This window comes from Schistocerca serialis, chromosome 2 (assembly GCF_023864345.2).
Source record: "Schistocerca serialis cubense isolate TAMUIC-IGC-003099 chromosome 2, iqSchSeri2.2, whole genome shotgun sequence".
NCBI classification, from domain to species: domain Eukaryota; kingdom Metazoa; phylum Arthropoda; class Insecta; order Orthoptera; family Acrididae; genus Schistocerca; species Schistocerca serialis.
In genome coordinates, this window is record NC_064639.1 from 141,592,504 (window position 1) to 141,619,898 (window position 27,395).

At 45.1% G+C, this 27,395-nt stretch overlaps 1 protein-coding gene across 1 annotated transcript in view; it reads left to right on the forward strand.

Moving 5' to 3' along the window:
- Nucleotides 1-27,395, forward strand: part of LOC126455789 (Down syndrome cell adhesion molecule-like protein Dscam2) — a 222,835-nt gene that overhangs the window by 48,152 nt on the left and 147,288 nt on the right. The window contains exons 2-5 of the mRNA XM_050091551.1: nucleotides 3,147-3,283; nucleotides 13,313-13,511; nucleotides 18,044-18,208; nucleotides 20,640-20,775. Of these exons, the coding sequence (XP_049947508.1) occupies nucleotides 3,147-3,283; nucleotides 13,313-13,511; nucleotides 18,044-18,208; nucleotides 20,640-20,775 (637 nt within the window). The remainder of the gene's footprint in view (nucleotides 1-3,146; nucleotides 3,284-13,312; nucleotides 13,512-18,043; nucleotides 18,209-20,639; nucleotides 20,776-27,395) is intronic.

Genomic DNA, 27,395 nt, shown 5'->3' on the forward strand with positions numbered 1-27,395 from the left:
CGTCATCAGTAAGAGGTTCATAAATTGGTTCAACATCAGTAAAGTCCTCGAAAGGCCTTCGCACCAGTTCCTCATTCTCTAGGATTTCAGTGATAGCGGCGTCTTCAAGTTTCATAACCAACCCCAAGTTAGCGTTTACAATCTCTAATTCATTCTGGTATAAAACCACTAACTTCAATCTGGCGCAAAACCACTAACACCTTCTTCAATAAAATTGTTCAGGGTTTCAGACCGCATCGTCATAATTTAAAATGCGCCAACGTTTCGGCCAGAGTTGCAGCTAGCCTTCATGAGGGCCTTACGTTAACTGCTAAATGAACACACTTGGTTCCTTAAATAGCTGCACGAGAAAACCGTGTCGTTACTTGATTGGCTGTAAAAGGAGGAGGAGGAGGGGTGAAAGGTATGCTTTATTGGTGTTTCCTTTATTATCTGTCATTGGCTGAAATAGCTGTTTTCTATTGGTCTTTGTATTAATCCACCCCATTGGAGGAGACGGACGAATAGCGAACAGGTGATGGCTGTGACGTCACACTGTTTCCATGCTGTCCAGAAGCCGGCTGCGGCGTGCCATTGCTTTGTGTGCTCGCGACCACTACTGCGGCTCTCCGCGTGTCTGCATGGGCCGCCACGGCTCTGCCGCCGCTCCGTAGCCCTGCTATTGCAGGCAGCCAAGACCTCGGAAGCTTGTACCCGTCCTCTCTAGTCATGTTGGCGGGTCTTTTGGCTATTTCTATCGCCTCTCTAATCTTTCTTTTGAAAGTGAGAGGCTGTTTCGCCAGGACGCGGGCTTCTTGAAAAAGTATTGGTTTCCCGCACTCGTCTCGGTGTTCCGCCACTGCTGGCTTAGTGTGTTGTTTCAGGCGGATATATCTTTCATGTTCCGAGAGCCTTGTGCTAATCGGACGTCCCGTCTCACCTATGTAGACTAATCCACACGCACAACCAATTTCATACACGCCAGCTGTGTGTAGTTTGTCAACTGCATCCTTGGTAGAACCGAGCATGTCTGATATTTTGTTTCTGCTTCGGAAAATTGGTTTGATTCGTGAAATCTTCTCGGGTGATCAGCCGAGTAAAGGCGTCGTCTTCTCGCAACGTTTCGAAGGGTTTCGTACCCATCATCTTCAAGCGAAGTGATGGGTACGAAACCCTTCGAAACGTTGCGAGAAGACGACGCCTTTACTCGGCTGATCACCCGAGAAGATTTCACGAATGGAATACGCCGAGAAAGTCTCAAATCACATTTAATTGGTTTGATGTCGGCTTTTAGTAGAATTTTGCCAATACGTTCGGTGACCCCTTGTACATATGGTAACACAGCAATGCTCTGTGCCTCCTTCTCCTCTTCCCTATTAGTCTTCTCCCTTGTCGACATGGTGCTGTCTATCATCTGCTTCCCATAGCCATTAGTTCCGAAGATGGACCTGAGGCGTTCAAGTTCTGTCTTCAGATGTTCTTCGTCGCTTATCCTGTACGCTCTCTTCGTTAGCGTGTGCATTGCGGACTTCTTCTGCGTGGGGTGATGGTGGGAGAAGGCGTGAAGGTATCTGTCCGTATTGGTTGGTTTCCTGTACACTTTGTGGCCGAGTTTACCATCAGGTTTTCGATAAACTTCCACGTCGAGAAAAGGCAGCACCCCATTCTTCTCTGTTTCCATTGTAAACTGAATTTTCCTATGCTGTTGGTTAAGGTGCTTGTGGAAGTTCTGTAACTCCTCTTCTCCGTGGGGCCAGATGACGAAAGTATCATCGACATAGCGAAGCCAACAATTTGGACGTAATGGTGCGGACTGGAGGGCTGTTTCCTCAAATGCCTCCATGAAAATTTCTGCTGCGATAGGCGATAGGGGTGAGCCCATAGCTACACCGTCAATTTGTTCATAAAATTGACCTCTCCACTTGAAATAGATGGTCGTCAGACAGTGGGGCACAAGCTCACATATATCAGGTGCCACGCGTTCTTCTAGGATGTTCACAGTATCTGACACTGGGACATTCGTGAATAGGGATTTGACGTCGAAACTAACCATCAGATCTTGGTCCGTAACACGCAAATAAAAAATGTCCTCTTACAGAATGATATTTTCACTCTGTAGTGGAGTGTGCGCTGATATGAAACTTCCTGGTAGATTAAAACTGTGTGCCGGACCGAGACTCGAACTCGGGACCTTTGCCTTTCACGGGCAAGTACTCTACCATCTGAGATATTGGTACTGGTGGATGTAAAGCTGTGATGAGGGGGCGTGTCCCGTGCTTCTGTAGCTCAGATGGTAGAGCAATTACCTACGAAACGCAAAGTTCCAGAGTTCGAGTCTCGGTCCGGCACACAGTTTTAATCTGCCAGGAAGTTTCATATCAGCGCACACTCCGCTTCAGAGTGAAAATCTCATTCTGGAAACATCCCCCAGGCTGTGGCTAAGCTATGTCTCTGCAATATCCTTTCTTCCAGGAGTGCTAGTTCTGCAAGATTCGCAGGAGAGCTTCTGTGGAGTTTGGAAAGTAGGAGACGAGGTACAGGCAGAAGTAAAGCTGTGAGGACGGGGCGTGAGTCGTGCTTCCGTGGCTCAGATGGTAGAGCACTTGCCCGCGAAAGGCAAAGGTCCCGAGTTCGAGTCTCGGTCCGGCAAACAGATTTAATCTGCCGGGAAATTTCATGTCCTCTTACAGTTCACTATATCACTCATACTCAAATAGTATAGGGTCAGGATATACTTCTCTTGCTCTGCCAAGGCACTATGCTGCCGCGTGCAAAGATTACCTGCAAGTGACGTTCTTTTACGAACCAGCTAAAACGAACAGCTAAAATGTGCATTACTGTCATCTAGTGGGTTGGCTATGCCTACGCGTAAAACATGAGTTCAATGGTTGCGAGACACTTCGCGAATGTACCTTGTAAGTAAGGTGAACCTCTATGAATGGATGCGAAGCAAAGACTGTGATAAGAAAATTTCTGCTGTTGTGTATGAGCGACGATGGCGGTTTGAATAAATCTGTACAATTTCTGGTGTGTCTTGAGTATGGGAGGCGTTTAAATTGGTTTATGTTGGCAATCAACAGAGTTATGCATTGTGGACTGCTTGTCATGTCATCATCGAGTTTTCAAAATGTGTATGTTTCTGATTGTGAACCATTGCCTTCTTACAGGATGGTGTGTGGCACTGGGGTCCAGGGAGGAAGCCTCGCAGGGCCCGGTGTTCCTGCAGGAGCCACCGCACCGTGCAGACTTCTCCAATTCCTCCGGTGTCGCCATTCACTGTGCAGCACACGGCAAACCGCCTCCGGTGAGTGATTCCACTACCGGACTTATGTTTAGACCGCGAAATATTTGTACAAGGTGGGTATAACGGAACCTTCGCTACTTGAGCCAGTGTAGACCCAAAACTATTTACCGTATGGGTACCCTGCGTCATAGGAATGATGTTCAGACAGTGAGCTGCAGGATTTGCGTCATGACTTGCCGTTAGGCGTCGGCATTGCTACGGCGACCTATGGCTGAAACAACAGCATCAGTGTGCAATACAACTGCAGACAGTCAACTTGCGTCTGGACAAGGTGAGCAGGGATGTACAGTGTATTATCAAAACCACAGCAACAGAGATGCCGCTCTTCGCAAGTAACGACACGACGACCTGATGTTGCGCGTGAGCTCACTCGGTTATTCCGTTAACACATTTGGAGGAAACCGAATCCCTCCTACATAGATACTCCACAACCCACCGTACGGTGCGTGGCGGAGAGTATACTGTACCATCACTACTCATTTTCTTTGCTGTTCCACCGCGCGGAGTGGCCGCGCGGTTTGAGGCGCCATGTCACGAACTCGCGGTCCCTCCCACCGGAGGTTCGAGTCCTGCCTCGGGCATGGGTGTGTGTGTGTCATTCTTAGGATAAGTTAGTTTAAGTAGTGTGTAAGTCTAGGAACCGATGACCTAAGCAGTTTGGTCCCTTAGGAATTCACCCACATTTGAACATTTTGCTGTTTCACTCACAAATAGAGCGAGGGGAAAACGTCTATCTGTATGCCTCCTTATGAACCCCAGTTTCTCAAATCTTAGCTTCGTAGTCCTTACGCGCATTGTATGTTGGTGACAGTAGGATCGTACGGCAGGCAGCTTCAAATGTTTATCGTTACAAACTGCATGGCTATCAAGATCACCTGATTTGAATCCCTGTGAGTTTTTGGCTGGAGGTTTACCTGCAGGACAGGGTTTATCAAGCGGGACACAAACACCTGTTGGAGGTTGAAGATGAACGTAGCCAGAGACGTAGCCATCATTACCTGAGATATATCCCAAGCAGCAGTAGTGCGGTTAGAGGCTGTCGTGAATGCAGCTGGTCGTCACAGTGAGCAACATTTGTAACCTATAACATAAACATCGTACGAAATTAATAAATGGTACCCTCTGATGTTAAAATTAAAATGGCTTTCTCACAATGATTTATTCGTTATTTGTCTTTCGCATGCCCTTAAAAATGTTTTCACAAAGTTTCATTGTCCTACGATCACTCATTTTTTGTGGGAACATTCTCAAGTAGTGAAAGTCTAATTTCAACCACCCTGTATTCTCCCAAAACCTGAACACAGCGTGCACACTATTCCACGTTTATTTCATTTCGTCATGTCTTGCTGTCCATTAAAATTGCTAAACCAGGAAGGATAGCAAATAACTAAATGTTACTGGCGTGCATTTACGGTATAGAAAAAAGAAAACATGATTTATTTGTAAGCAATTCGGTGGATACAGAGTGCGAAATTTAATACCGCGATCTGTCACCACTGGTAGCAACACTGTTCTAACCCGGCTCGACGTCGAGAAAACATACACTATGTCATCAAAAGTATTCGGACACCACAAAAAATACGTTTCTCAGATGCATTGTGCTGCCACCTACTGCCAGGTATTCCATATCAGCGACCTCAGTAGTCATTAGACATCGTCAGAGAGCAGAAAGGGGCGTTACGCGGAATTCACGGACTTCGAAGGTCTTCAGGTGATTGGGTATCACTTGAGTCGTACGTCTGTACGTCAGATTTCTACACTCCTAAATATCCCTAGGTCCACTGTTTACGATGTGAGAATGGAAACGTGAAGGGACACGTACACCACAAAAGCGTACAGGCCGACCTCGTCTGTTGACTGAAAGAGACCGCCGACAGTTGATGAGGGTCGTAATGTGTAATAGGAAGACACATATCCAGACCATCACACAGGAATTCCAAACTGCATCAGAATCCACTGCAGGTACAATGACAGTTAGGCGGGAGATGAGAAAACTTGGATTTCATGGTCGAGCGGCTGCTCATAAGCCACACATCACGCCGGTAAATGCCAAACGACGCCTCGCTTGGTGTAAGGAGCGTAAAGATTGAACGATTGAACAGTGCAAAAACGTTGTATGGAGTCACGAATCACGGTACACAATGTGGCGACCCGATGGCAGAGTGTGGGTATGGCGAATGCCCGATGAACCTCACCTGCCAGCGTGTGAAGTGCCAACAGTAAAATTCGGAGGCGGTGGTCTTGTGGTGTGGTCGTGTTTTTCATGCAGAGGCCTTGCACCTCTTGTAATTTTGCGTGGTACTACCACAGCACAGGCCTACATTGATGTTTTAATCACCTTCTTGCTTCCCACTGTTGAAGAGCGATTCGGGGATGGCGATTGCTTCTTTCTTGGAGAATCGAGCACCTGTTCATAATGTACGGACTGTGGAGCAGTTGTCACACGACAATAACATCCCTGTGATGGACTAGCATGCACAGAGTCCTGACCTGAATCCTGCAGAACACTTTTGGAATGTTTTGGAACGCCGACTTCGTGCCAGGCCTCACCGACCGACATCGATACCTCTCCTCAGTGCAGCACTCCGTGAAGAATGGGCTGCCATTCCCCAAGAAACGTTCCAGCACCTGACTGAACGTATGCCTGTGAGAGAGGAAGCTGTCATCAAGGTTATGGGTGGGCCAACACCATACTGAATTACAGAATTACCGATGGAGGGCGCCACGAACTTGTAAGTCATTTTCAGCCAGGTGTCAGGATACTTTTGATCACATAGTGTAGCTCGGATGCCCCATATAGATACGTAACTATACGCTGCTTTAGCTCTATACCACAGTTCATCCATCCCAGTGGCTGTGATTGGTGATGTGCCTGTAACTCATGACCAGATTCAACAAAATTAGAAAGAAGGCCGTTAACGTTGCACTGAAGTTTTTTTTAAACTAATGACTAGTTTAGGACTTCTTCAGACCGTTGTAAAATCATTCTGTGGAGCAGAGTATAAGGTCTTACAGTTTGTGCTATGTTTAAAGCGATACCAAAGTACAGGAAAGTTTGACAAAAAGTTGTATACCACAAAGACACCCAAAAACATTTATTACGTGCGAATGCTGGCCACATAGCGAGTATGTGTGGCTCAATGCAACATTTTATTTAAAAAACGACCGTACCATGCTGCCTGCAACGAAATAATTAAATGTGAACCTTAATCATAGTCGCCGGCAGCGGTGGTCGTGCGGTTCTAGGCGCTCCAGTCCGGAGCCGCGCTGCTGCTACGGTCGCAGGTTCGAATCCTGCCTCGGGCATGGATGTGTGTGATGTCCTTAGGTTAGTTAGGTTTAATTAGTTCTAAGTTCTAGGGGACTGATGACCACAGAAGTTGAGTCCCATAGTGCTCAGAGCCACCACTTAATCATAGTCAGTGCCCTCTTTCCTAGTGTGCCTAACTAAGGTTAAGGCTCACGTAGCAGAAATTCGCAGCATACAGCACATTACGGTCATTTTGTAAATAAAATGCTGCACTCAGCCACACACGTTTGCTATGTGTCCAGCATTCATACGTAATGGATGTTATTGTATGACTTACGTGGTGTGTCGGACGGGGTGGCCGAGCGGTTCTAGGCGCTACAGTCTGGAACCGCGCGACCGCTACGGTCGCAGGTTCGAATCCTGCCTCGGACACGGTTGTGTGTGATGTCCTTAAGTCAGTTAGGTTTAAGTAGTTCTAAGTTCTAGGGAACTTATGACCGCAGCAGTTGAGTCCCATAGCGCTCAGAGCCATTTGAACCATATTTTTTTTTTTTTTTTTTTGACAGCTGTATAGCCCCATCCCATCGCCAATTAAAACTTCTCTGTATTTTGGCATGGCCTTACGTATTGTACAAACTGTAAGACCTTGTATTCTATTCCACATGGACTGAATAGGACCGAAACTAGTAATCAGTTAATAACGATCAACTTCTATGCAACATTGAAGGTTTCTTACAAATTTGTCGAATCATTTCAGGTTGTTGCCTTGACATCCAGCATGATGGAAATAAGTAGACCGTGCACAGATGTTTTCAGGATTTTTTACTTCTGATGAAGGTATATTTATACACACCTGGAAATTGAAATAAGAACACCGTGAATTCATTGTCCCAGGAAGGGGAAACTTTATTGACACATTCCTGGGGTCAGATACATCACATGATCACACTGACAGAACCACAGGCACATAGACACAGGCAACAGAGCATGCACAATGTCGGTACTAGTACAATGTATATCCACCTTTCGCAGCAACACAGGCTGCTACTCTCCCATGGAGACGATCGTAGAGATGCTGGATGTAGTCCTGTGGAACGGCTTGCCATGCCATTTCCACCTGGCGCCTCAGTTGGACCAGCGTTCGTGCTGGACGTGCAGACCGCGTGAGACGACGCTTCATCCAGTCCCAAACATGCTCAATGGGGGACAGATCCGGAGATCTTGCTGGCCAGGGTAGTTGACTTACACCTTCTAGAGTACGTTGGGTGGCACGGGATACATGCGGACGTGCATTGTCCTGCTGGAACAGCAAGTTCCCTTGCCGGTCTAGGAATGGTAGAACGATGGGTTCGATGACGGTTTGGATGTACCGTGCACTATTCAGTGTCCCCTCGACGATCACCAGTGGTGTACGGCCAGTGTAGGAGATCGCTCCCCACACCATGATGCCGGGTGTTGGCCCTGTGTGTCTCGGTCGTATGCAGTCCTGATTGTGGCGCTCACCTGCACGGCGCCAAACACGCATACGACCATCATTGGCACCAAGGCAGAAGCGACTCTCATCGCTGAAGACGACACGTCTCCATTCGTCCCTCCATTCACGCCTGTCGCGACACCACTGGAGGCGGGCTGCACGATGTTGGGGCGTGAGCGGAAGACGGCCTAACGGTGTGCGGGACCGTAGCCCAGCTTCATGGAGACGGTTGCGAATGGTCCTCGCCGATACCCCAGGAGCAACAGTGTCCCTAATTTGCTGGGAAGTGGCGGTGCGGTCCCCTACGGCACTGCGTAGGATCCTACGGTCTTGGCGTGCATCCGTGCGTCGCTGCAGTCCGGTCCCAGGTCGACGGGCACGTGCACCTTCCGCCGACCACTGGCGACAACATCGATGTACTGTGGAGACCTCACGCCCCACGTGTTGAGCAATTCGGCGGTACGTCCACCCGGCCTCCCGCATGCCCACTATACGCCCTCGCTCAAAGTCCGTCAACTGCACATACGGTTCACGTCCACGCTGTCGCGGCATGCTACCAGTGTTAAAGACTGCGATGGAGCTCCGTATGCCACGGCAAACTGGATGACACTGACGGCGGCGGTGCACAAATGCTGCGCAGCTAGCGCCATTCGACGGCCAACACCGCGGTTCCTGTTGTGTCCGCTGTGCCGTGCGTGTGATCATTGCTTGTACAGCCCTCTCGCAGTGTCCGGAGCAAGAATGGTGGGTCTGACACACCGGTGTCAACGTGTTCTTTTTTCCATTTCCAGGAGTGTACATACCGAAACCTTGGTCAAGAATTTTAATAAAAAAACTTATCCTGCAACTGTTTTGGCTGTCATCCTTTATCCTGAAGAATTTCAGCAGTTGCTGTTGCAGCCATGTTTAAAATCTTGAAAGTGGAAAAATGCCTAACACATTGGATTTGCAGGAACCAGAATCTGATCCTGATGCAGTGACTGGTACAAATAACTTCACTGGAAAAACATATTGACAGTTTTGATACACTGAGGAGCCAAAAAAATTATGATCGCTGCCCACCGTGAAGTTGGATGCCGTGGCGGTCACGTGACGCGGTAACGAAAGTATGTGAGCGGAGCAGACACGGACGAGGGATCACCCTAGCGAAGATATTATCTGAAAATGAGGAAATCTATTGAGATAAGCTACTTTGACGAAGTTCAGAGTATTCTCGAAAACGGAGAATCTAGTCGAATGTTCACGTACTGCTCTCGTGACCATCTGTGGAAAGTGGTAGGACGACAGTTAAACTATTACTAGCCGTTAAATGGTTGGACTCTTCACAGAATATGGGGTTCAGAGGCTTGTATACTGTGTAAAGTAGGGTAGATGGAGATCTATGGAATCAGTGCCGAAAGAGCACACCGCTGGTGCACGCACAAGTCATTCGGAGCATACATCGTACATTGTTGGACATGGAACCCCGCAGCAGACCATCCCTACGTGTTCACATGTTGACCCAACGACATCGTCAATTACGTTTACAGAGGGCTCAGGACCACCGGGATTCGACAGTCAATCAATGGAAACGTGTCGGCTCGTCGAGTGAATCACATTTATGCTACACTAGGTCGATGGTCGCCTCCAAAAACGCAGTCATCTAGGTGAGCGGCAGCTCGAAATGAGCGGCGTGCCACAGACGCTGACTAGTGGGAGCAGTATTGAATTATTGGAAACATTCTACTGCGCTTGCATGTGATCTGTGGTAGTAACGGAAGCCACGCTGACATCTGCTAAGCACCAGCATTCCTTCACTCTTGATGTCTTCCCCGACGGTGATGTCATCTTTGGGCAGTATAATTGTCTGTGTCTCGGAGCCAGAACTCCGCTACACTGGTTTGAAGAGCATTATAGAGAACTCAAGTTGACGTCTCGGCGACCAAATTCGCCTGATGTAAATCCTGTGGAACCCGTCTGGATCGCTACCGGGCGCCATCATCGCGTGCACTAATCAGCAGTCCGTCATTTACTCGAATTACATGACATTTGCGTAGACATCTAATGCCACATACCGCCACAAACCTACCAACAGACTGTCGGATACCTAACACGTGGAGTCAGTGATGTTTTCGTCCCCAAAGACGGACTGACAAGCCCGCTAAATCCGCTGAGCAGAACAGGTAATTAGAATTAGGATTGTGGAAAGGGGTCAGTTTCACCTTCTAATTGTAATTCATTGTAATTTAATATCTTTTACAACCAAAGCTGCACGTAGCCGGACCTTTACCGAATGCAACTCTTTCACGGCTGAAGGCCTCCAAACAAGAAATCTTAACAAATCAACAAGATAAAAATCGAATTAAGACAGCAATAAAATAATTAAAAAACATCACAGCCAAGTAGATAGAACTAACATATGCAAGGTGCAATACAAATGGCTGAAGGCCACGATTAAATATCAAAATTTTAGAATATATTACCACAGTCTTTTAAAGGCAGTAGGCAACTACGTTTATAAACAAGAAATCTTAAAAATCAACAAGATAAAAATGCAATTAAAGAGGCAAATAAAATAAATAAAAAAACATCACACGGCTAAGTGGAAAGCCTCAAGGCAAAGCAGATAGAACAAACATATGCTAGGTGCAATAACAACGGCTGAAGGCCACATTTAAGTTTCAACATCTTAAAGTATGTTACCATAATCTTTTAAAGCCAGAAGGCCGCAATGTTTAAACTTTAAAGATAATTTTAAGAATTAATTTTGGAAAATTTTTAAGAAAAGAAAAAAATAACCATAACCCTTAAATTTTAAGTAGCTGAAAACAGACAATTAAACACAGGTGGCACTCATAAGCCTCCAGGGAGGTCGGTCTGCCCTCGTTCACTTAGGCGAGACAGGTGGTGAGCCAACTACACTTGATCCGTCGGAACCCAACCAGGGAACAGCCACGGACCGACCGTCAACCAGTACATGAGAACTCAAACAGAAAAGGTTACAAACGTGCTAATCCACAATGGAGTACGTATTAGCTGTCAAAATTACACACCATGTTGGACAGAGATAACAGGTGAGGAAAGGACGCTGCCTGACAATGTTAGTGGCCAGGGCAGGTAACCAGAACACTAACGGCCATAAGGCAGAAAATTCTACTGGTGCACTCGAATTGTAGTCAACCAAAATAGTTAATTGCACCACATGGTGGCTAAATTTGAGCAGTAGAAACACTCGGTGTTGCTCACGCGAACATCTTCCCAACAGCAAGCTACCGAAACGAACAACCACAACATGAATGGACGTGGCTTGGGTAGTTGAAACCACTACTCAACTTTGACGTCCTGGGTCGCTGAACCACGAAACTCGTAGCGATCGAACACACGCTCCGACACTAAGCAGGGACCACCAGCGGACCCAGCCGACTGCACCGCGTGGAGATAACTTCCCTTGTCCGCAACTGCCGACCGACTCGCTGCAGAATGCCGACAACATCTAAAATAGTCGTCAGTGGAAACAACACCGACTACACACACAACCTGACAAATACATACACGAAGACCTGAACGATACCCAACAGCAACTAAGCACGCAGGAAGACAAATCGGGAGTCGATGCGCGCACACACACACACACACATACACACACACACACATACACACACAGCTGTCTCATGAACGATCGGCGAGCCAAAACGCGTCGTCCGGTGGGACGACCGACCGACGATCCACCAAGACCGTGGCCCGGCTCAAGTGGTGCGTGGCAGCAGTGATCGGGTGAGCCATGTTGACGCAGACCTCAATAATGCTCCAACCCGACTGCACTATCGCCCATTGCAACGCCCCGATTGGCAGGTCCGGAGTACGCTCCAGACGCGTTCCAACTGACTGGCTGGCCCAAACTCGCGATGCGAACTCCCTTACGATAGACAATGACCGGAAGTAATTAGCAGTCGAGCAAAGATACTACGAGAGGGGATATACCGATACGCGCTGCTAATTCCTCTCACGGTCAGGCAAGCAGCAACTCAGTGACGGTAGCAATTTAAATGAACGTAGAGTGGTGGAAGTACGTTAAAAACAGGGTGTAAAATACATAATAAATGAAAAGCACCAGTTTGATTTTATTCTACAGTATTACTTTTATTGTTGACCGGTTTTCGGCTTACAAGGCCATCTTCAGACATTTTTCCGTGGCTGCAGAGTTAATTCCACCCTGGACGTTGCTACTGGAAATTCTGGTAGTGGGTGGTTTACCCTAGCTATTGTTCGTTGCGAAAACGCCTCCGCCGGCCGGAGTGGCCGTGCGGTCCTAGGCGCTGCAGTCTGGAGCCGAACGACCGCTACGGTCGCAGTTTCGAATCCTGCCTCGGGAATGTATGTATGTGATGTCCTTAGGTTAGCTAGGTTTAATTATTTCTAAGTTCTGGGCGACTGATGACCTCAGAAGTTAAGTCGCATAGTGCTCAGAGCCATTTGAACCATTTTTGAAAACGCCTCCCTTCCTGGACTGGAATCCTTCACCGATCGAGATGCTATTGCCTACAATACGTTGCATTGTGGAATCGACCCTAAGACTCAAAGTAGACGTAGTTATGTTCATAGTAATATGTCTTTTACATTGTATACCCGCTCCTGTAGAGAAGTTAGTAATGATGGAAAAATACATGTATGGATGAAAGGACTTGGTGTACTTGCTGAAAATGTAACTGTAACTGGAGATATCACTTTGTACTATAATTATTAATAAAGTGTGATCCCTGACCTCTGTAACCGGGGAGCGTACATCGCGAACCGGGGGCTCAAAGATGGAACAATTTGAAAAAATTCCAAAGCATAGTGCCGCACTGCCCGTTGAGCGCCTAGCAAGTCGGTGACGCAACCCGCCCGACTCAGCTCGGTGCCAAGTGATAAGGCCGGCGCACCAACGGAGCGCGCTACTAGTAAGTTAACAATAAAAATAATATTGTAGAACAAAAGCAAACTGGTGCTTTTCATTTATTATTATGTGGTTCTACCAAGAACCGAAGGAAGACTCTGTTAATATGTAAAATACATCATGGTGGGAACACGAGCCACGCAACAACCTATTAAGCAGGTGGTTTTGACTCATCAGTGCAAATTCACGACAGGGTTTCCTTCTGATATTGTCAATCTAAATGAGTGATCCGTCTTCGCTAAACCCCAGTGCCTCTTCCTTTCTCTCCTTCACGGTTGCTGGATCGCAGCAGCAAGGAGTCTAAGGGCGCCCCTCTTCGTGGCACCCTCTGGCAGGACCCTTACTGCCCAGCCAGCCTCCCTCTTAACCTGGCAGCGCGATGTCTTGCAGAGGATCTCGTGGCTGCTGTCGGACGGCAGCGAGGCGTCCGCGGTGTCCGGGCTGCGGCAGGTGCTGGACAACGGCACGCTGCTGCTGGCGCCCTTCCCGGCGGAGCGCTACCGCCCAGAGGTGCACAGCGCCGCCTACCGCTGCGCCGCCCACAACTCCGCCGGCACCATCGTCAGCCGGCGCGTCCAGGTCCGGGCTGGTGAGTCATCCTTCCACTTCTGCTGACAATACTGACACTGTACAGTGTACATTCAGATAACAAAAGTAATGCAATAGGGATATATTCATATACAGAGGTACTAGCGCACAAACAAGGTATAAAATGGCAGTGCATTGGTGAAGCTGTCATTGTTACTCAGGTTATTCATGTGAAAATGTTTGTGACTTGTTTATGACCACACGATGTGTTATGCCGGAGCCAAGGTACCCCCTGATGGCCGGCAACCCATATTACATCACAGAGGACGAGGTTGTCTATGTCCAAGGCGTACCAAAATTACCACGGCAAACATTGGCTATTTACATAGAAGACAATAGAAACAGATATTCCGAGCACTACTTCCTGCAGGGGGAGTTCGAGCCACGGCGTGCAGGAAGTATCACTACGCCAAACCTGACTGGCTGGAGACAGCTATTTAGGGGCTAGAACGAGCCCTGAAGTTCAGTTCACTCTGCGTGCCGACCTCGTGTACTTCGACTACTGAAGATTACGTCTTCGTCTCTGAATTGGACTCTTACTGGTGTGTGTATGTGTGTGTGTGTGTGTGTGTGTGTGTGTGTGTGTGTGTGTGTCACCACGAACCTTTGAGGAAAAATTAGAAGTGACCTTTTGTTTGCCTCAATTAGGAGACTTATTGTTACCTTGTGAACTTGCATCAATAAAAGTTGTGTTTGTGAAAAATTGCGAATTGTCACCCACAACACGATGGGAATTAACGGACTCTGAATGAGGACGTGTAGTTGGAGCTAAACGCATGGGACAGACCATTTCGGAAATCTGTAGGGAATTCGGGATTACGAGATCCCAGTGTGCCGACAATACCAAATTTCAGGCATTAGCTCTCACCACAGACAACGCAGTGATCGACGGCCTTCACTTAATGACCGAGAGCACGGAGGTTTCGTAGAGTAGTCAGTGGTAACAGACAAGCAACATTGCGCGAAATAGCCGCAGAAATCAATGTGGCATGTACGACGAACGTATCCGTTAGGACTGTGTGGCGAAATTTGGCCTTAATGGGCTTTGGCAGCAGACGGGTGCCTTTGCTAAAAGCACGACATCGCCTACGACGCCTCTCCTGGGCTCTTGACCGTATCGGTCGGACCCTAGACGACTGGAAAACCATGGTGTGGTCACATGAGTCGCGATTTAATTGTTAACAGATGATGATACGATTGGAGTGTGGCGCTGCACAAAGCGATGGTCCCAGGTTGTCAATAAGGCACTGTGCAAGTTGGTAGTGGCTCCATAATTGTGTGGGCTGTGTTTACAAAGTATAGACTGGGTTCTCTGGTCTAACTGAACCGATCATTGACTCGAAATGGACTTTATGTTCCCAAACAACGACCCTCTTCCTTTCTTTTCTCTCTCTCCCTCTCTCTCTCGTTTTCCAAATCATAGATCGTCTGAGTGGTTCGACGCACCCGGATTTATTCCAATCTCGACTTTCGTGTAGAGTTTTTAACCTCTAGAAGTCCCTGATGTCTTAAGGTATATTCTATCATTTTGTCCCTTCTTCTTGTCAGTGTTTTCCATATATTCCTTTCCTCGCCGATTCTGCGGGTAGACCTCCTCATTCCTTACGCTATCAGTCCAGCAAATTTTCAGCATTCGTCTGTAGCACTACATCTAAAATGTCTCTTTAAAGTCACTACCGCAATTAGACTGTGTTTTATTTGCAGTGTTACATTTACACGATCATGATTTAGGCTTCAGAGTGCCATTATCAAGTGTTTTAAGTGCTATACAGTGCCTAAGGTCCGCAGCTCGTGGTCGTTCGGTAGCGTTCTCGCTTCCCGCGCCCATGTTCCCGAGTTCGATTCCCGGCGGGGTCAGGGATTTTCTCTGCCTCGTGATGACTGGGTGTTGTGTGCTGTCCTTAGGTTAGTTAGGTTTAAGTAGTTCTAAGTTCTAGGGGACTGATGACCATAGATGTTAAGTCCCATAGTGCTCAGAGCCATTTGAACCAGTGCCTAAGATGGCATACTGTCGTATTTAAAATACACTATTAGACACATTGTCTAAGGGTCGATATTTCTGGTAAAGCCTACTGCTTTGTTTTTTCACTGAGAATACCATCTTGACTCATCTTGAATACATGAGACGTTAAACTAACTGTGAGATAATCCTCGAAGTTGTCGGCTCTTCCAATCTTGGGAATTTGTGGATAGTGTTTTTCGGCAAGTCTAACGATATATCGCCGGTCTCATACATACTAGACACCAACGCGAATAACCGTTTTGTTGTTACTTCTTCTCATGTTTATAGAAATTCCGACATAATGTTATCGATCCCTTCTGTCTTATTTGAGTTCAAGTCTTCCAAAGATCTAAATTCTGGTTCTAATACTGGATCTACCATCTTCTCTATTGCGCCTGTTTCTTCTTCTGTCACGTCGTCAGATAAGGCCTCCCCCTCATGGAGGTGTTCAATGTACTCTTTCCACCTATCCGCTTTCTCCTCTGGATTTAGCAGTGCAATTCGCAATGCACTTTTAATGTCGCCGCCCTTGTTTTTAATTTCATCGAAGGTTGCTTTGACTTTTCTATATGATGAGTCAGATCTTCCAACTACCATTTCTTTTTCGATTTCTTCGCATTATTCATATAGTCATTTCACCTTAGCTTCCATTCGCTTTCTAGTTATTTCATACCTAAGTCACTTTTATGTCTGTGTTCCTGAATCTCCTGAACATTTTTGCACTTCCACCTTTTGTCGACAACTGAAGTATTTCGTCTGATACCCACGGTTTCTTCGCAGTTACCGTCTTTGTATCTATGTTTTTCTTTCCAACTTCTGTGATTGCTGTTTTTAGAGACGTCCATTCCACTTCAACAGTACAGCCGACTGAGCTATTCTTTCTGCAGTCTCTATAGCCTCAGAAAACTTCAAGCGTATTTCTTCATTCTTTAGTACTTACGTATCCCACTTCTTCACGCACTGATTTTTTTCTAACTATTCCCTCAAAATTCAACCTAATCTTCATCATTACTAAACTGTGAACTGAGTGTATATCTGGCCCTGGATATGCCTTACAATCCAATATCCGAGTTCGGAATGACTGCATGACAATGACGTAATGTATTTAAATCTTCCTGTATATCCCGGCTTTTTCCAAGTATACCTCTTCTCTACAGCTCCAGTTGGCGGGGAGCCTTAGCACTGAACTGTTGCGTTGTTACAGTGTAAAGTAGGGGACCCTGCGCAGACGGTCAGTCAATGAGATTTAAGCAACGTGCAGTCATTGAATTATTGATAGCTGAAGATACATCAGAGAATGAAAGCAGTTGATGGTGATTGTGTTGATGTGAGTACTGTGCGTCGTTGGGCGAGTAAGTTTAAAGATGTTGAGGCAGGACCATCTGACCTGCGTGACAAACAAAGAATTGGACGTCCTGTGACAGCAACCACCGAGTTTCACAAGCAAAATGTTGACAGATTGATTCAGGACGATCATCGTATCACTCAGAGAGAAATTGCAAGCACAATCGGCATTTCACAAGATTGCTTTGCTTGGCTATCGGAAGATCTGTGCTCGATGTGTACCCTAGATGCTGACTCCTGAAATGAAAGCGCACAGACTGGAAATTTGCCAGGAACTCCTCTCGGGTTAAGAGAATGAAGGTGACGCCTTTCTCCATTAAATTACGGCAGGAGACGAAAAGTGGGTGCACCATAACGACCCAGTGACGAAACGTCTGTCTATGGAATATAGACATAAAGACTCGCCACAGAAAAAGAAATTCAAGACGCAACCCTCACCTGGAAAAACCAAGGCTCAGTGTTCTGGGACACAGATGGTGTCACCCATGTTGATTTCCTTGATCCTGGAACAAAAAAAATTCAGAGCGTTACATCACAACGCTGCGAACGCTGAAACGACGGCTAACAAGGGTCCGAAAGGAAAAGGGAAACGTTTTCCTGCAGCATGGCAATGCCAAACCACACACTTCACGTGCCACCACAGCAGAACGTCAGAGGCTGAATCTCACCACTGTAGGGCATCCTCCATACAGTCCAGATTTAGCACCGACTGACTTCCATTTGTTCCCGATATGAAAGGCGATCTGCGGGGACATCATTATGCTTCGGATGAAGACGTTGAGAGAACTGTGAGACTGTGGTTGCAGAAACAGAGTGTCGACTTCTTCCGTGACGGCTTCAGAAAACGTGTTCATCATTGGCAGAAATGTATCCAATTGTCTGGTGATTGTGTGGAAAAGTGAACATTGGTAATTAAAGATCACATTCTAAGGATTATTTCTGCTTTTGATTTATTAAAACATTCCCATCCAAACCCAATTAACGAAGGTGGAGGCATTACTTTTCATTCAACCATCGTATATTCAGTGTGGCACGGAAAAAATATAGTAGGAATGGAATATAATGCTTACCTATGACTCACAAGATGGTTGAGTCCAATGCAACAGCTATCAATAAATAAAAATGTAATGCAATGTAACATATGTGTCTTCCTCGTCAATAATAGTGTCCATTATTGACTCTTCCAGCTGTGGAGAAGCAGCACTATGAGGTTCAGGTGTATGACGAGTTCGTGATGGTTGGCAACACTGCCGTACTACGCTGCCACGTGCCCTCCCTGGTGAGGGACCACGTGGTCGTCACGTCCTGGCTGCGGGGGAACGCCGAGCGCATCGTCACCGACATCCAGTCAGGTAACTGTGAAAATTTAATTGATCCTGAGGAGATACTAGTGTTCCAGCCGTGTGAGCGCAGTCCATTGGCCTATTATAGGCATTTGGGCGAAAAAGGGATAAGTGCACTTGAAGTACACTTTAATATTATCAGTGTAGTAAACACCCTTTTTCAAAACACACTTTTGGTGAAATAAAGATTAGAAGTTGTAAATGTTTCGTTACTGCTCGTTATAATTGTGTTTTCTGTATTCGCAGTATTCTTTTAGACACATTATGTTGGATTTGTCTGGTCCAACAGAAATACGACTATACGCACGTACACACAGTTTAGGGAACGCTGTTGTCCGGTGCCTCCAAAATCCATATACATGTTCCGCCACAAGAAACTCAACTACGTGCTCCTGTTCCACTACACGCATTCATTACTGTAATTAATTAACGTCTACATGGTTAGAGGACAAATTGAAGTTTGAAATCACTCACATGAAGCTCTTGTTAAGTCTGTTAGAGCAGAAACAACATATGTCAATGTGGGCCGCACTGATCATAGTTTATAGTCACTCTTATGTGAACAATAATTTCTGCGTATTCTACGGACAATTAACATCGACAATTCATCAGCGTCATGTCTGACAGATACAGTTTTGCGTTTCATAAGTAGCACTTTGTTCATCTTCATGAGGGCGCGTGCAACCTTCACGGCACAGATGAATGTAGTCTCAGAGAAATGAGATCGAAGCAAATATTCAGCCACTCCTGAAACATTATCATTTAGCTTACACGTTGTCATGCACTTACATCATATGATTCCATCATATCCACTACTGCTCGCGCCACCTGAAACCGTCCTGGTGAGAGTAATTGTTAAACTCCACGACATACGAATTCGCCGGTAGTAGAAATGAAAGTGTAGAATGGCTAATTGAAGATTTATCACGATGGCGAGATTAAGTAACAAAATGTACTGTTCAGGTTATTCGCGATAAAATTTATTCAAAAAACAGTAACATAAATATGCACTAGCTCCACATGAAGATTTGTTCATTGACTTTAAGAAAGCAAGATAGCACTTGGCATGATCCAATAATAATGTTAATAATAATAAAACACTGACTTTTCTTCACTATTCTGGACTGAAATGCTAAACGAGCTAAGTCCACTAGACAAGTTCTGTAACGTATCTACCGCTAGTAACCATTTTACTGTTCAGTCTTGGCACAATTCACTGAAAAACTGGGTTCCATCATACTTCCGAGGTCTCTTTTCTTCTCAGGATACAATCCTTTTGCACCAGTTATCTCACTTAATGTGAGAGGAAGAGGGGTAGGAGATTAGTGTTCAACGTCCCGTTAGTAGAGACGGAGCACAAGGGAAGGACGAGGAAGAAAATTAGCCGTGCCCTTTCAAAGGAACCATCCCGACAATTTGTCTGAAGCGATTTAGGGAAATCACGAAAAACCTCAATCAGGATGGCTGAACACTTCAGTATCCATTGTACCGACAACGAAGATACACGCAAGAAACAAGTACAAAACAGCAGGAACAAGAGGAAGTCTAGCCAACTATTGTAATGTATTCTGCACTTTCCCCGTTTAGCAGGAATAGGAGTTACCTCCCGTGCCATATACTGCCCGTAGCACCTACACCGACTATCATTTGAAACAACCCTTGTAGCATGTAAAAGTCCTGTTCACATATCAAATAAGTAGAAAACATAATTTATACAAAACTGACGTTTAGCTCCCTTAGCATGATAGCTCTTCAATCGAGTTCTGCAGTTAATTTCATCTAGTAACACCGAATAACACTGCTAAAAAAAATCATAAGGGGAGGTACGCCTGGAAAATGCCTGAGACACGGGAATATTCAAACTACGTTATATCACGGTGAGACAGAAATTCTGAAATCTCGCAGTGAGCTGTAAGACGTACCCAGCGGCACATATGAGATGTGCTGCTATAGAAATATGTTAAAAAGTAGGTGGTGAGAAAATATAATAAATGAGGAAGTTCTCTGCAGATTCGGTGAAGACATTAGCAAGTAAATGGGACTGGATATTAGGACCTACATTAAGTCATCGAGGAATAGTTTTCATGGTAGGTGAGGAAGATAAAGAGGGTAAAAACTATAGAGGAAGACGGTTGAGTGGGTCACGGTGAGATGCATAGATCAGAATAGGAGAGGAATTTTCGGCAGGCAACATCAAAACAATAAAAAAACTGCCCCCCTTCCAAAAATATTTGTTTTATTTGATGCTTCAGTAGAACGTTGCGGTACAGGTTGTGTGTAAATAATTTTATCATACCTGAAGATCATCAGATGATCGAAACAGATAGGTAAAGATTTATTTATCAGCAGATGATAGTGTTCTGAAGCATAAACTTTTTTTTTCCAAAATTGATGAGTTGGCCTCTGTCGATCGTGATTACACTTTGAGTGTGTGTTACAGGCGGCCGTTACTCTGTGTTCCCGTCTGGGGAGCTGCATATACGTCACGTGACGCAGGCGGATGGCGCGCTGCCCTACCGCTGCGAGACCAGGCACCTGCTGACGGGGAAGTCCCGGCTCAGCATCTCAGCCGCCAGGTGAGCCACCGTCTTTTCTAAAAGTCGGGGTTCTTCGACGATGTTCATCCAGTTTCACAATACAATACAGCGGGTAGTCTTGCAGTTTTAATTATTACCTCGGAACAATCAAGCTGCGACTAAAAAGCTTGGTGATGGTGTTAGTTCTTCTCTACTATTAAGTCGACGCAATTCTACCAATGATGGAAACTAGCCAGAGACGTTGGTTGTAGAAGTCTGCATTTTGGCTGTTCAAGAAAACTTTCTTCCCTAAAATCATCTAGTCATCATTATGGGACTTATTTTTCATCTGCAGAAATATGAAGACGTCCCTGAGTGTCGTGGCCAACATAATACGGTCAGTGAAGAAAAATGGAGAGTCGTAAGCAACATATGTGCCTGTGTCTTCTGCAGAATGGGCCGGGAGCTGGAGCGAAAACAGCCCTCTGTCCAGCTTCCCGCGACACCTTCGTAATATCGTCAGGAGATATTCGTAGTATTATCATGTGGCACTTTGCCCTTGCGTTCTTGAATTATTAGCACCACACCACGGCAGTCCCGAGAAACAGCATCACCCACTTTCAACAGGCGTAATGCGGACTTCAGTCTTCAGTTAGTGCATAGCTAGTATATCGTTAAACCATCGACTGCAGTTTCGTTGTTGCAGCTGGCCTGACCAAAATTGTTTTGATCTGTTACTATAATTCGCTACATCTTACTAGCAAGATGTAGGGGAAAGGAGGATAAAACCGGGTATGTGGCTCAAACCGGACTGCTTCAGATTTCCATGGCGTGCGCTGTCATCAGTCTGATACTATAGAACTGCAAACAAATGTCATTTTGCGAGTCGCAAATAACCATAATTAGAGGTCGCCTGTTGGTTTTGCTTCTAGACATTTTTAAAGTTTGCTGAAATTTTCTTCGACGTTGGCGCTTCATGGTGCAGTGTCTTGGTGAGAAAAATTAACTGATAATAATAGGTAAGTAAGTATTTAGATTAACCATGTTATCTGTGTATTTCAGTGTTTGTAATTAATGTGAATGCTAACTTGGACTATGGGGCGAAATGGTATATACTGCGGGGCGAAATAGAATATACCACATAGGGCAAAACCGGGTAGTAAAAAAGCTTCTAACGCCTCCCCCAAGGTTGACTTCGTAGTAAGTGCAAATAAAATCACCAGTAGGAGAAAGGGCGGAACAGTAATACTCTCTATATAAAACTGATATGGAAGCTGAAGAAAAAGCCAGAAAAGACAAAGAGGAAAACAAAAAGTCAAAACGAAAACTTCTTATGTGGAAGGAACTAAAGGGCCAAGCTGTAGCGAAGGTGAAGAAACAGAAAACAACAGTTGGAAAGATCAAAACAGCCTAAAATTTTTAAAACAAGATTTTTCTTCATCAGGCGAAGAAAACCCAAACGAAGCATGAGTATTTTTTAATGTGCTATGTTTAGGCTCATCATCAAGAAGGGATTGATCCAGTGTCTATCTTGTCGTGGGTGGGCTATGAACAATGTTCCAGCCTAGAAGAAGACAACTACTTCGCGTCTGATTTCTGTTGTTAATAACGAGTGTTTTCAGCTTTTTATCGGACCCTTTTATTGAGAATTTGGCCTATATTATTGAAATATTTTTATTTTGTTAAGTTCTTTATTAAAAACCAGTGTTGGTACCAGAAAAAGATTCATCACATTCCTGGGTAGTATGCTGAACGATGTCTGTAAGTTTTCATACACTTTTTGCAGTAGAATAAATATTTTTACTTGTTTTCAAGTTTTTTCTCTTGATTTAAATGGCTACCTTATTTTATCCTACGCACTGGACAAAACCGGTTTTTTGTAGCGAAACTGATTTATTATTGTTTATGGTGTAATGCTTTATTTTATGCTGAAACCCGATTAGTATCATGTTGCTGAACATATGAGTAATCGTTGAACAATCTCTTTTTATTTGAATTTTGCACTAAAACAGCGCAGAATCTGCCATGCTGCCAACTGACATCTTTGTTTACATTGGAAAATTATGTCTATGGTTACAGTTACATTTTACTTACAGGTTCTGAAAGTACTATTTCCAGTTTAAGCTTCTGCATCGTTACAAAAGTGGCCAGATGAGAATAGAACTCACACTCTGAGTCTTCCTTACAAATTTAGTAATGTATATAGGCAGTTCATCCATTCTGGATGACGATCATGTCGACGATTTTATCTGACATCGACGTTAATAATGGTACGATATCGATCCCGGGAGTTCCAGAACATCCCACATTCTTTAATTTTAAGTTTGAAGTCTGATAGCAGATGACAATAGAAATATGTTTATAGTGTGATATAGTTACTAATTAATTATTTTCTGGGTTTTTTCATTTACTTGTACAGGGAAACCTTGCTTCTAGTCAAATTTCATGTTTCTAGGTCAACGGGAAGTATCCTATAGATTTTGATGAGTGAGTTTGGGAATATCAAAATATGTGACATGAATGGCCTCATCATCTGATTGCATTGACTTAGAAGTTTCAATTTCTCCAGCCGGCAAGGAACCGTAGTTCTTAGTATGTGACATAAATTCAAACTTCATACATATACACGATCTTCAGGAAAAACGGATTTGATACACTACTGGCCATTAAAATCGCTACACCACGAAGATGATTTGCTACAGACGCAAAATTTAACCGACAGGAAGAAGATGCTGTGATATGGAAATGATTAGCTTTTCAGAGCATTCACACAAGGTTGGCGCCGGTGGCAACACCTACAACGCGCTGACATGAGGAAAGTTTCCAACCGATTTCTCATACACAAACAGCAGTTGACCGGAGTTGCCTGGTGAAAAGTTGTTGTGATGCCTCATGTAAGGAGGAGAAATGCGTATCATCACGTTTCCGACTTTGATAAACGTCGCATTGTAGCCTATCGCGATTGCGGTTTATCGTATCGCGACGCTGCTGCTCGCGTTGGTCGAGATCCAATGACTGTTAGCAGAATATGGAATCGATGGGTTCAAGAGGGTAATATGGAACACCGTGCCGGATCCCAACGGCCTCGTATCAGTAGCAGTCGAGATGACAGGCATCTTATCCGCATGGCTGTAACGGACCGTGCAGCCACGTCTCGATCCCTGAATCAACAGACGGGGACGTTTGCAAGACAAAAACCATCTGCACGAACAGTTCGACGACGTTTGCAGGAGCATGGACTATCAGCTCGGAGACCATGGCTGCGGTTACCCTTGACGCTGCATCACAGACAGGAGCGCCTGTGATGATGTACTCAACGACGAACCTGGGTGCACGAATGACAAAACGTCATTCTTTCGGATAAATCCAGGTTCTGTTTACAGCATCATGATGGTCGCATCCGTGTTTGGCGACATCGCGGTGAACGCACATTGGAAGCGTGTATTCGTCATCGCCATACTGGCGTATCACCCGGCGTGATGGTATGGGGTGCCATTGGTTACATTGACGGCACTTTGAACAGTGGGCGTTACATTTCAGATGTGTTACGACCCATGGCTCTACCCTTTATTCGATCCCTGCGAAACTCTAATGTAATTCACGACCGCATGTTACAGGTCCTGTATGGGCCTTTCTGGATACAGAAAATGTTCAGCTGCTGCCCTGGCCAGCACATTCTCCAGATCTCTCACCAATTGAAAACGTCTGATAAATGGTGGCCGAGCAACTGTCTCGTCACAATACGCCAGTCACTACTCTTGATGAACAGTGGTATCGTGTAGAAGCTGCATGGGCAGCTGTACCTGTACACGCCATCCAAACTCTGTTTGACTCAATGCCCAGGCGTATCCAGGCCGTTATTACGGCCAGAGGTGGTTGTTCTGGGTACTGATTTCTCAGGGTCTATGCACTCAAACTGCGTGAAAATGTAATCACGTGTCACTTCTAGTAAAATATATTTGTCCAATGAATACCCGTTTATCATCTGCATTTCTTCTTGGTGTAGCAATTTTAATGGCCAGTAGTGTATTCGGACTGACAGACGGGCGGACAATAAAGCGCGCCCATAGGGATTCCGTTTCTACTGAATAAAGTACGGAACCTTAGAAACCGAAATTGCTTCTCCTAAATGTACTGAGTGCCATGCATGGTTATTTAATAGGTGCTGTAGTCACTGGTTAATTAATACTATATTTAATACTACAATAATAGCCGCAGCATAGAATACGTCATAATATGACATTTTGTACCTAATTATTCCAGGTTAGTTGCAAACAGTTTGGTGCTTATCTGGATTAATTCTCAGCATGTTGCGCCAGATGTTGAAAGCTGACTCATGATAGATTTCCCCTTTTGCCTCTATTACAATTTACCACCATGTCTGTAGCAATTGCCAGTTCTTCATAGAGAGATGGCCTGCAATTGGTTTTCGCCATGCAGCCATGTTAGACACCCTGAAAGCGTCTGCGGCACCTGAGCACTGTCTCATATAACGCTGAGGTGTTACTGTATACTTGCATCAACTCACAACCCAGCACGGGCTGTTGCAGCGTTGAGTCTCTTCAAAAGTAGAAAACGGATTACCGCACCATCTCCATTTCGTCAAAGCGCCGATCCATCCTGTTTTGGATCCTCTATCTCCGTGCTACGGAAACGTTGCGCACAACTTTCAATGCCTACCAGACCTGTATCATTCACCTGTAAGCAAACATCAAATTTACTTCCACGCGTGTCTGATAAAACACACATCTTTGTCAGTCCACAGCTGTATGAACTACTTCGAAATTTGTTCGCCGACTTGGAAATCCTTGACACTGCGTCGGTCCGTGAAGCGCACACGGATAGCCGCTCGTGGTAAGAGGGGAAATTCGGGTTCGAGTCTTGATGCGACAGAAATTTTCATGTTTCACTGTTGGGTAGTAGATCTAGAAGATGTTTCAGCACAGCGGTACAAACCTCCTGGAGAAATAGACTACACATAAGCGACGGGAAGTTCTATAGCAATGCGTGGTCGGAAATGATTTCCTGGCACGGTAGTGACGACAGAAAACACAGGAAACGAAGGACACGAAAAGGGCGAGCAGACACGTATATTATGCTTAGTACTGCAGAAACCGAGAAATAAGAATTAAAAGAGACAACGACCGTTCTTTAAGAAGGTGTTCAAAATTATTTACACCAGACCACGGTACAGGCCTCATATCACCAGCCCGTGGAGGACATCAGACCTTCCATGCGACAAAACTGCGAGGCCTGCATCACAGTCCGGAGCAATAATTTCGAATACCTTCTTTCACGACAATTCTTGTCTGCATTTTGCTCTTATTTCACGATTTCTGCTGTACTAAGCGCAATAAATATGTTTTCTCACTCTGTTCGTGTCCGTCCTTTTTTGTGTTTTCTGTTGACACTATCACGCAGAACAGAATTACCGACAATGCTTTACATTGGCTAGGTGTAGTCTCACTCTCCTGAAAATCTCTACCTCCTGCTCTGAAGCACCCGGTATGTCTAATACAGCTCATGTCAAGGAATTTGCAGTATGCAACAAATTTCGAAACAAGTAATTAGTTATATAATTAGTTTTGGTATGATATTTAAAACTTTATGATTGCCTCTCGCAGCTTTTACGTGAATTGTGATATAAACTTCTGGTGAATTTTAACTTACACAACGAGACTAAAAGTTTATCATTGTAGCAGGTGAAAAGTTGCTGATTCATTAGATTATCGGTGAGGCAGACAGCTCTTTCGCCCGTTCGCCCGACGTTCATTAAACAGTGTACATTAAGTCGCGTTGACGACAACGCTTCAGAAGCAACTAATTTACGTTCTTCGTTCAAACAGGTGCAATTAAGCTGCAGCTGCCCAACGTGATCGTCGAAAGTACGGTACTGAACCTCCTACAGCTGGAAGTTTTAGATGATACCATGTGGGAAATGTTCTTTTTCTCACAATTGTGAGAATTCATTTTTCAACAGGACTGTGCATCACCGATTAGTGCCCGCATTGTAAAAGCTTTTTAGGGTTCTCAACAACAATCGGTAACAAATGGAACCCTTATATGATCACTTTGTTGTCCTTCTGTCTGTCCGTCTGTCAGTCTCTCCGACTGTTAACATCCCTTCTTCTCAGTACAGGTACGCGTATCAAGTTCAAATTTATGTGCCGGCCGCTGTGGCCGAGCGGTTCTAGGAGCTTCAGTCTGGAATCGCGTTGCTGCTACATTCGCAGGTTCGAATCCTGCCTCCGGGATGGATGTGTGTCATGTCCTTAGGTTTAAGTAGTTCTAAGTTCTAGGGGACTGATGACCTCAGATGTTAAGTCCCATAGTTCTCAGAGCCATTTGAACCATTTGAAATTTATTTCACATGCTAAGGCCTACGGTCCCTTGACGATATCAGAAATTTAAGCTTCTAAGTTGATGCACTCAAAAGATTCGGATGTTTACGCCACATATTTTCACACTTGCAAACTCACTTATAACAAACTACGGGGTACTTTTCGCTGACCTAAAGTCATTAAATTTCGTAAAGATGCAAGGTTTTACAGAAAAAGTAAAACAAAAAATCCGAAAACTGTTAATTTGTAATCATATCGCAAGAAAAACAATTTTCAACACCCATTTTTCTCATGAGCGAGTACTATCAAGAAAAAATTTATGTCGCATACTACGGTCTA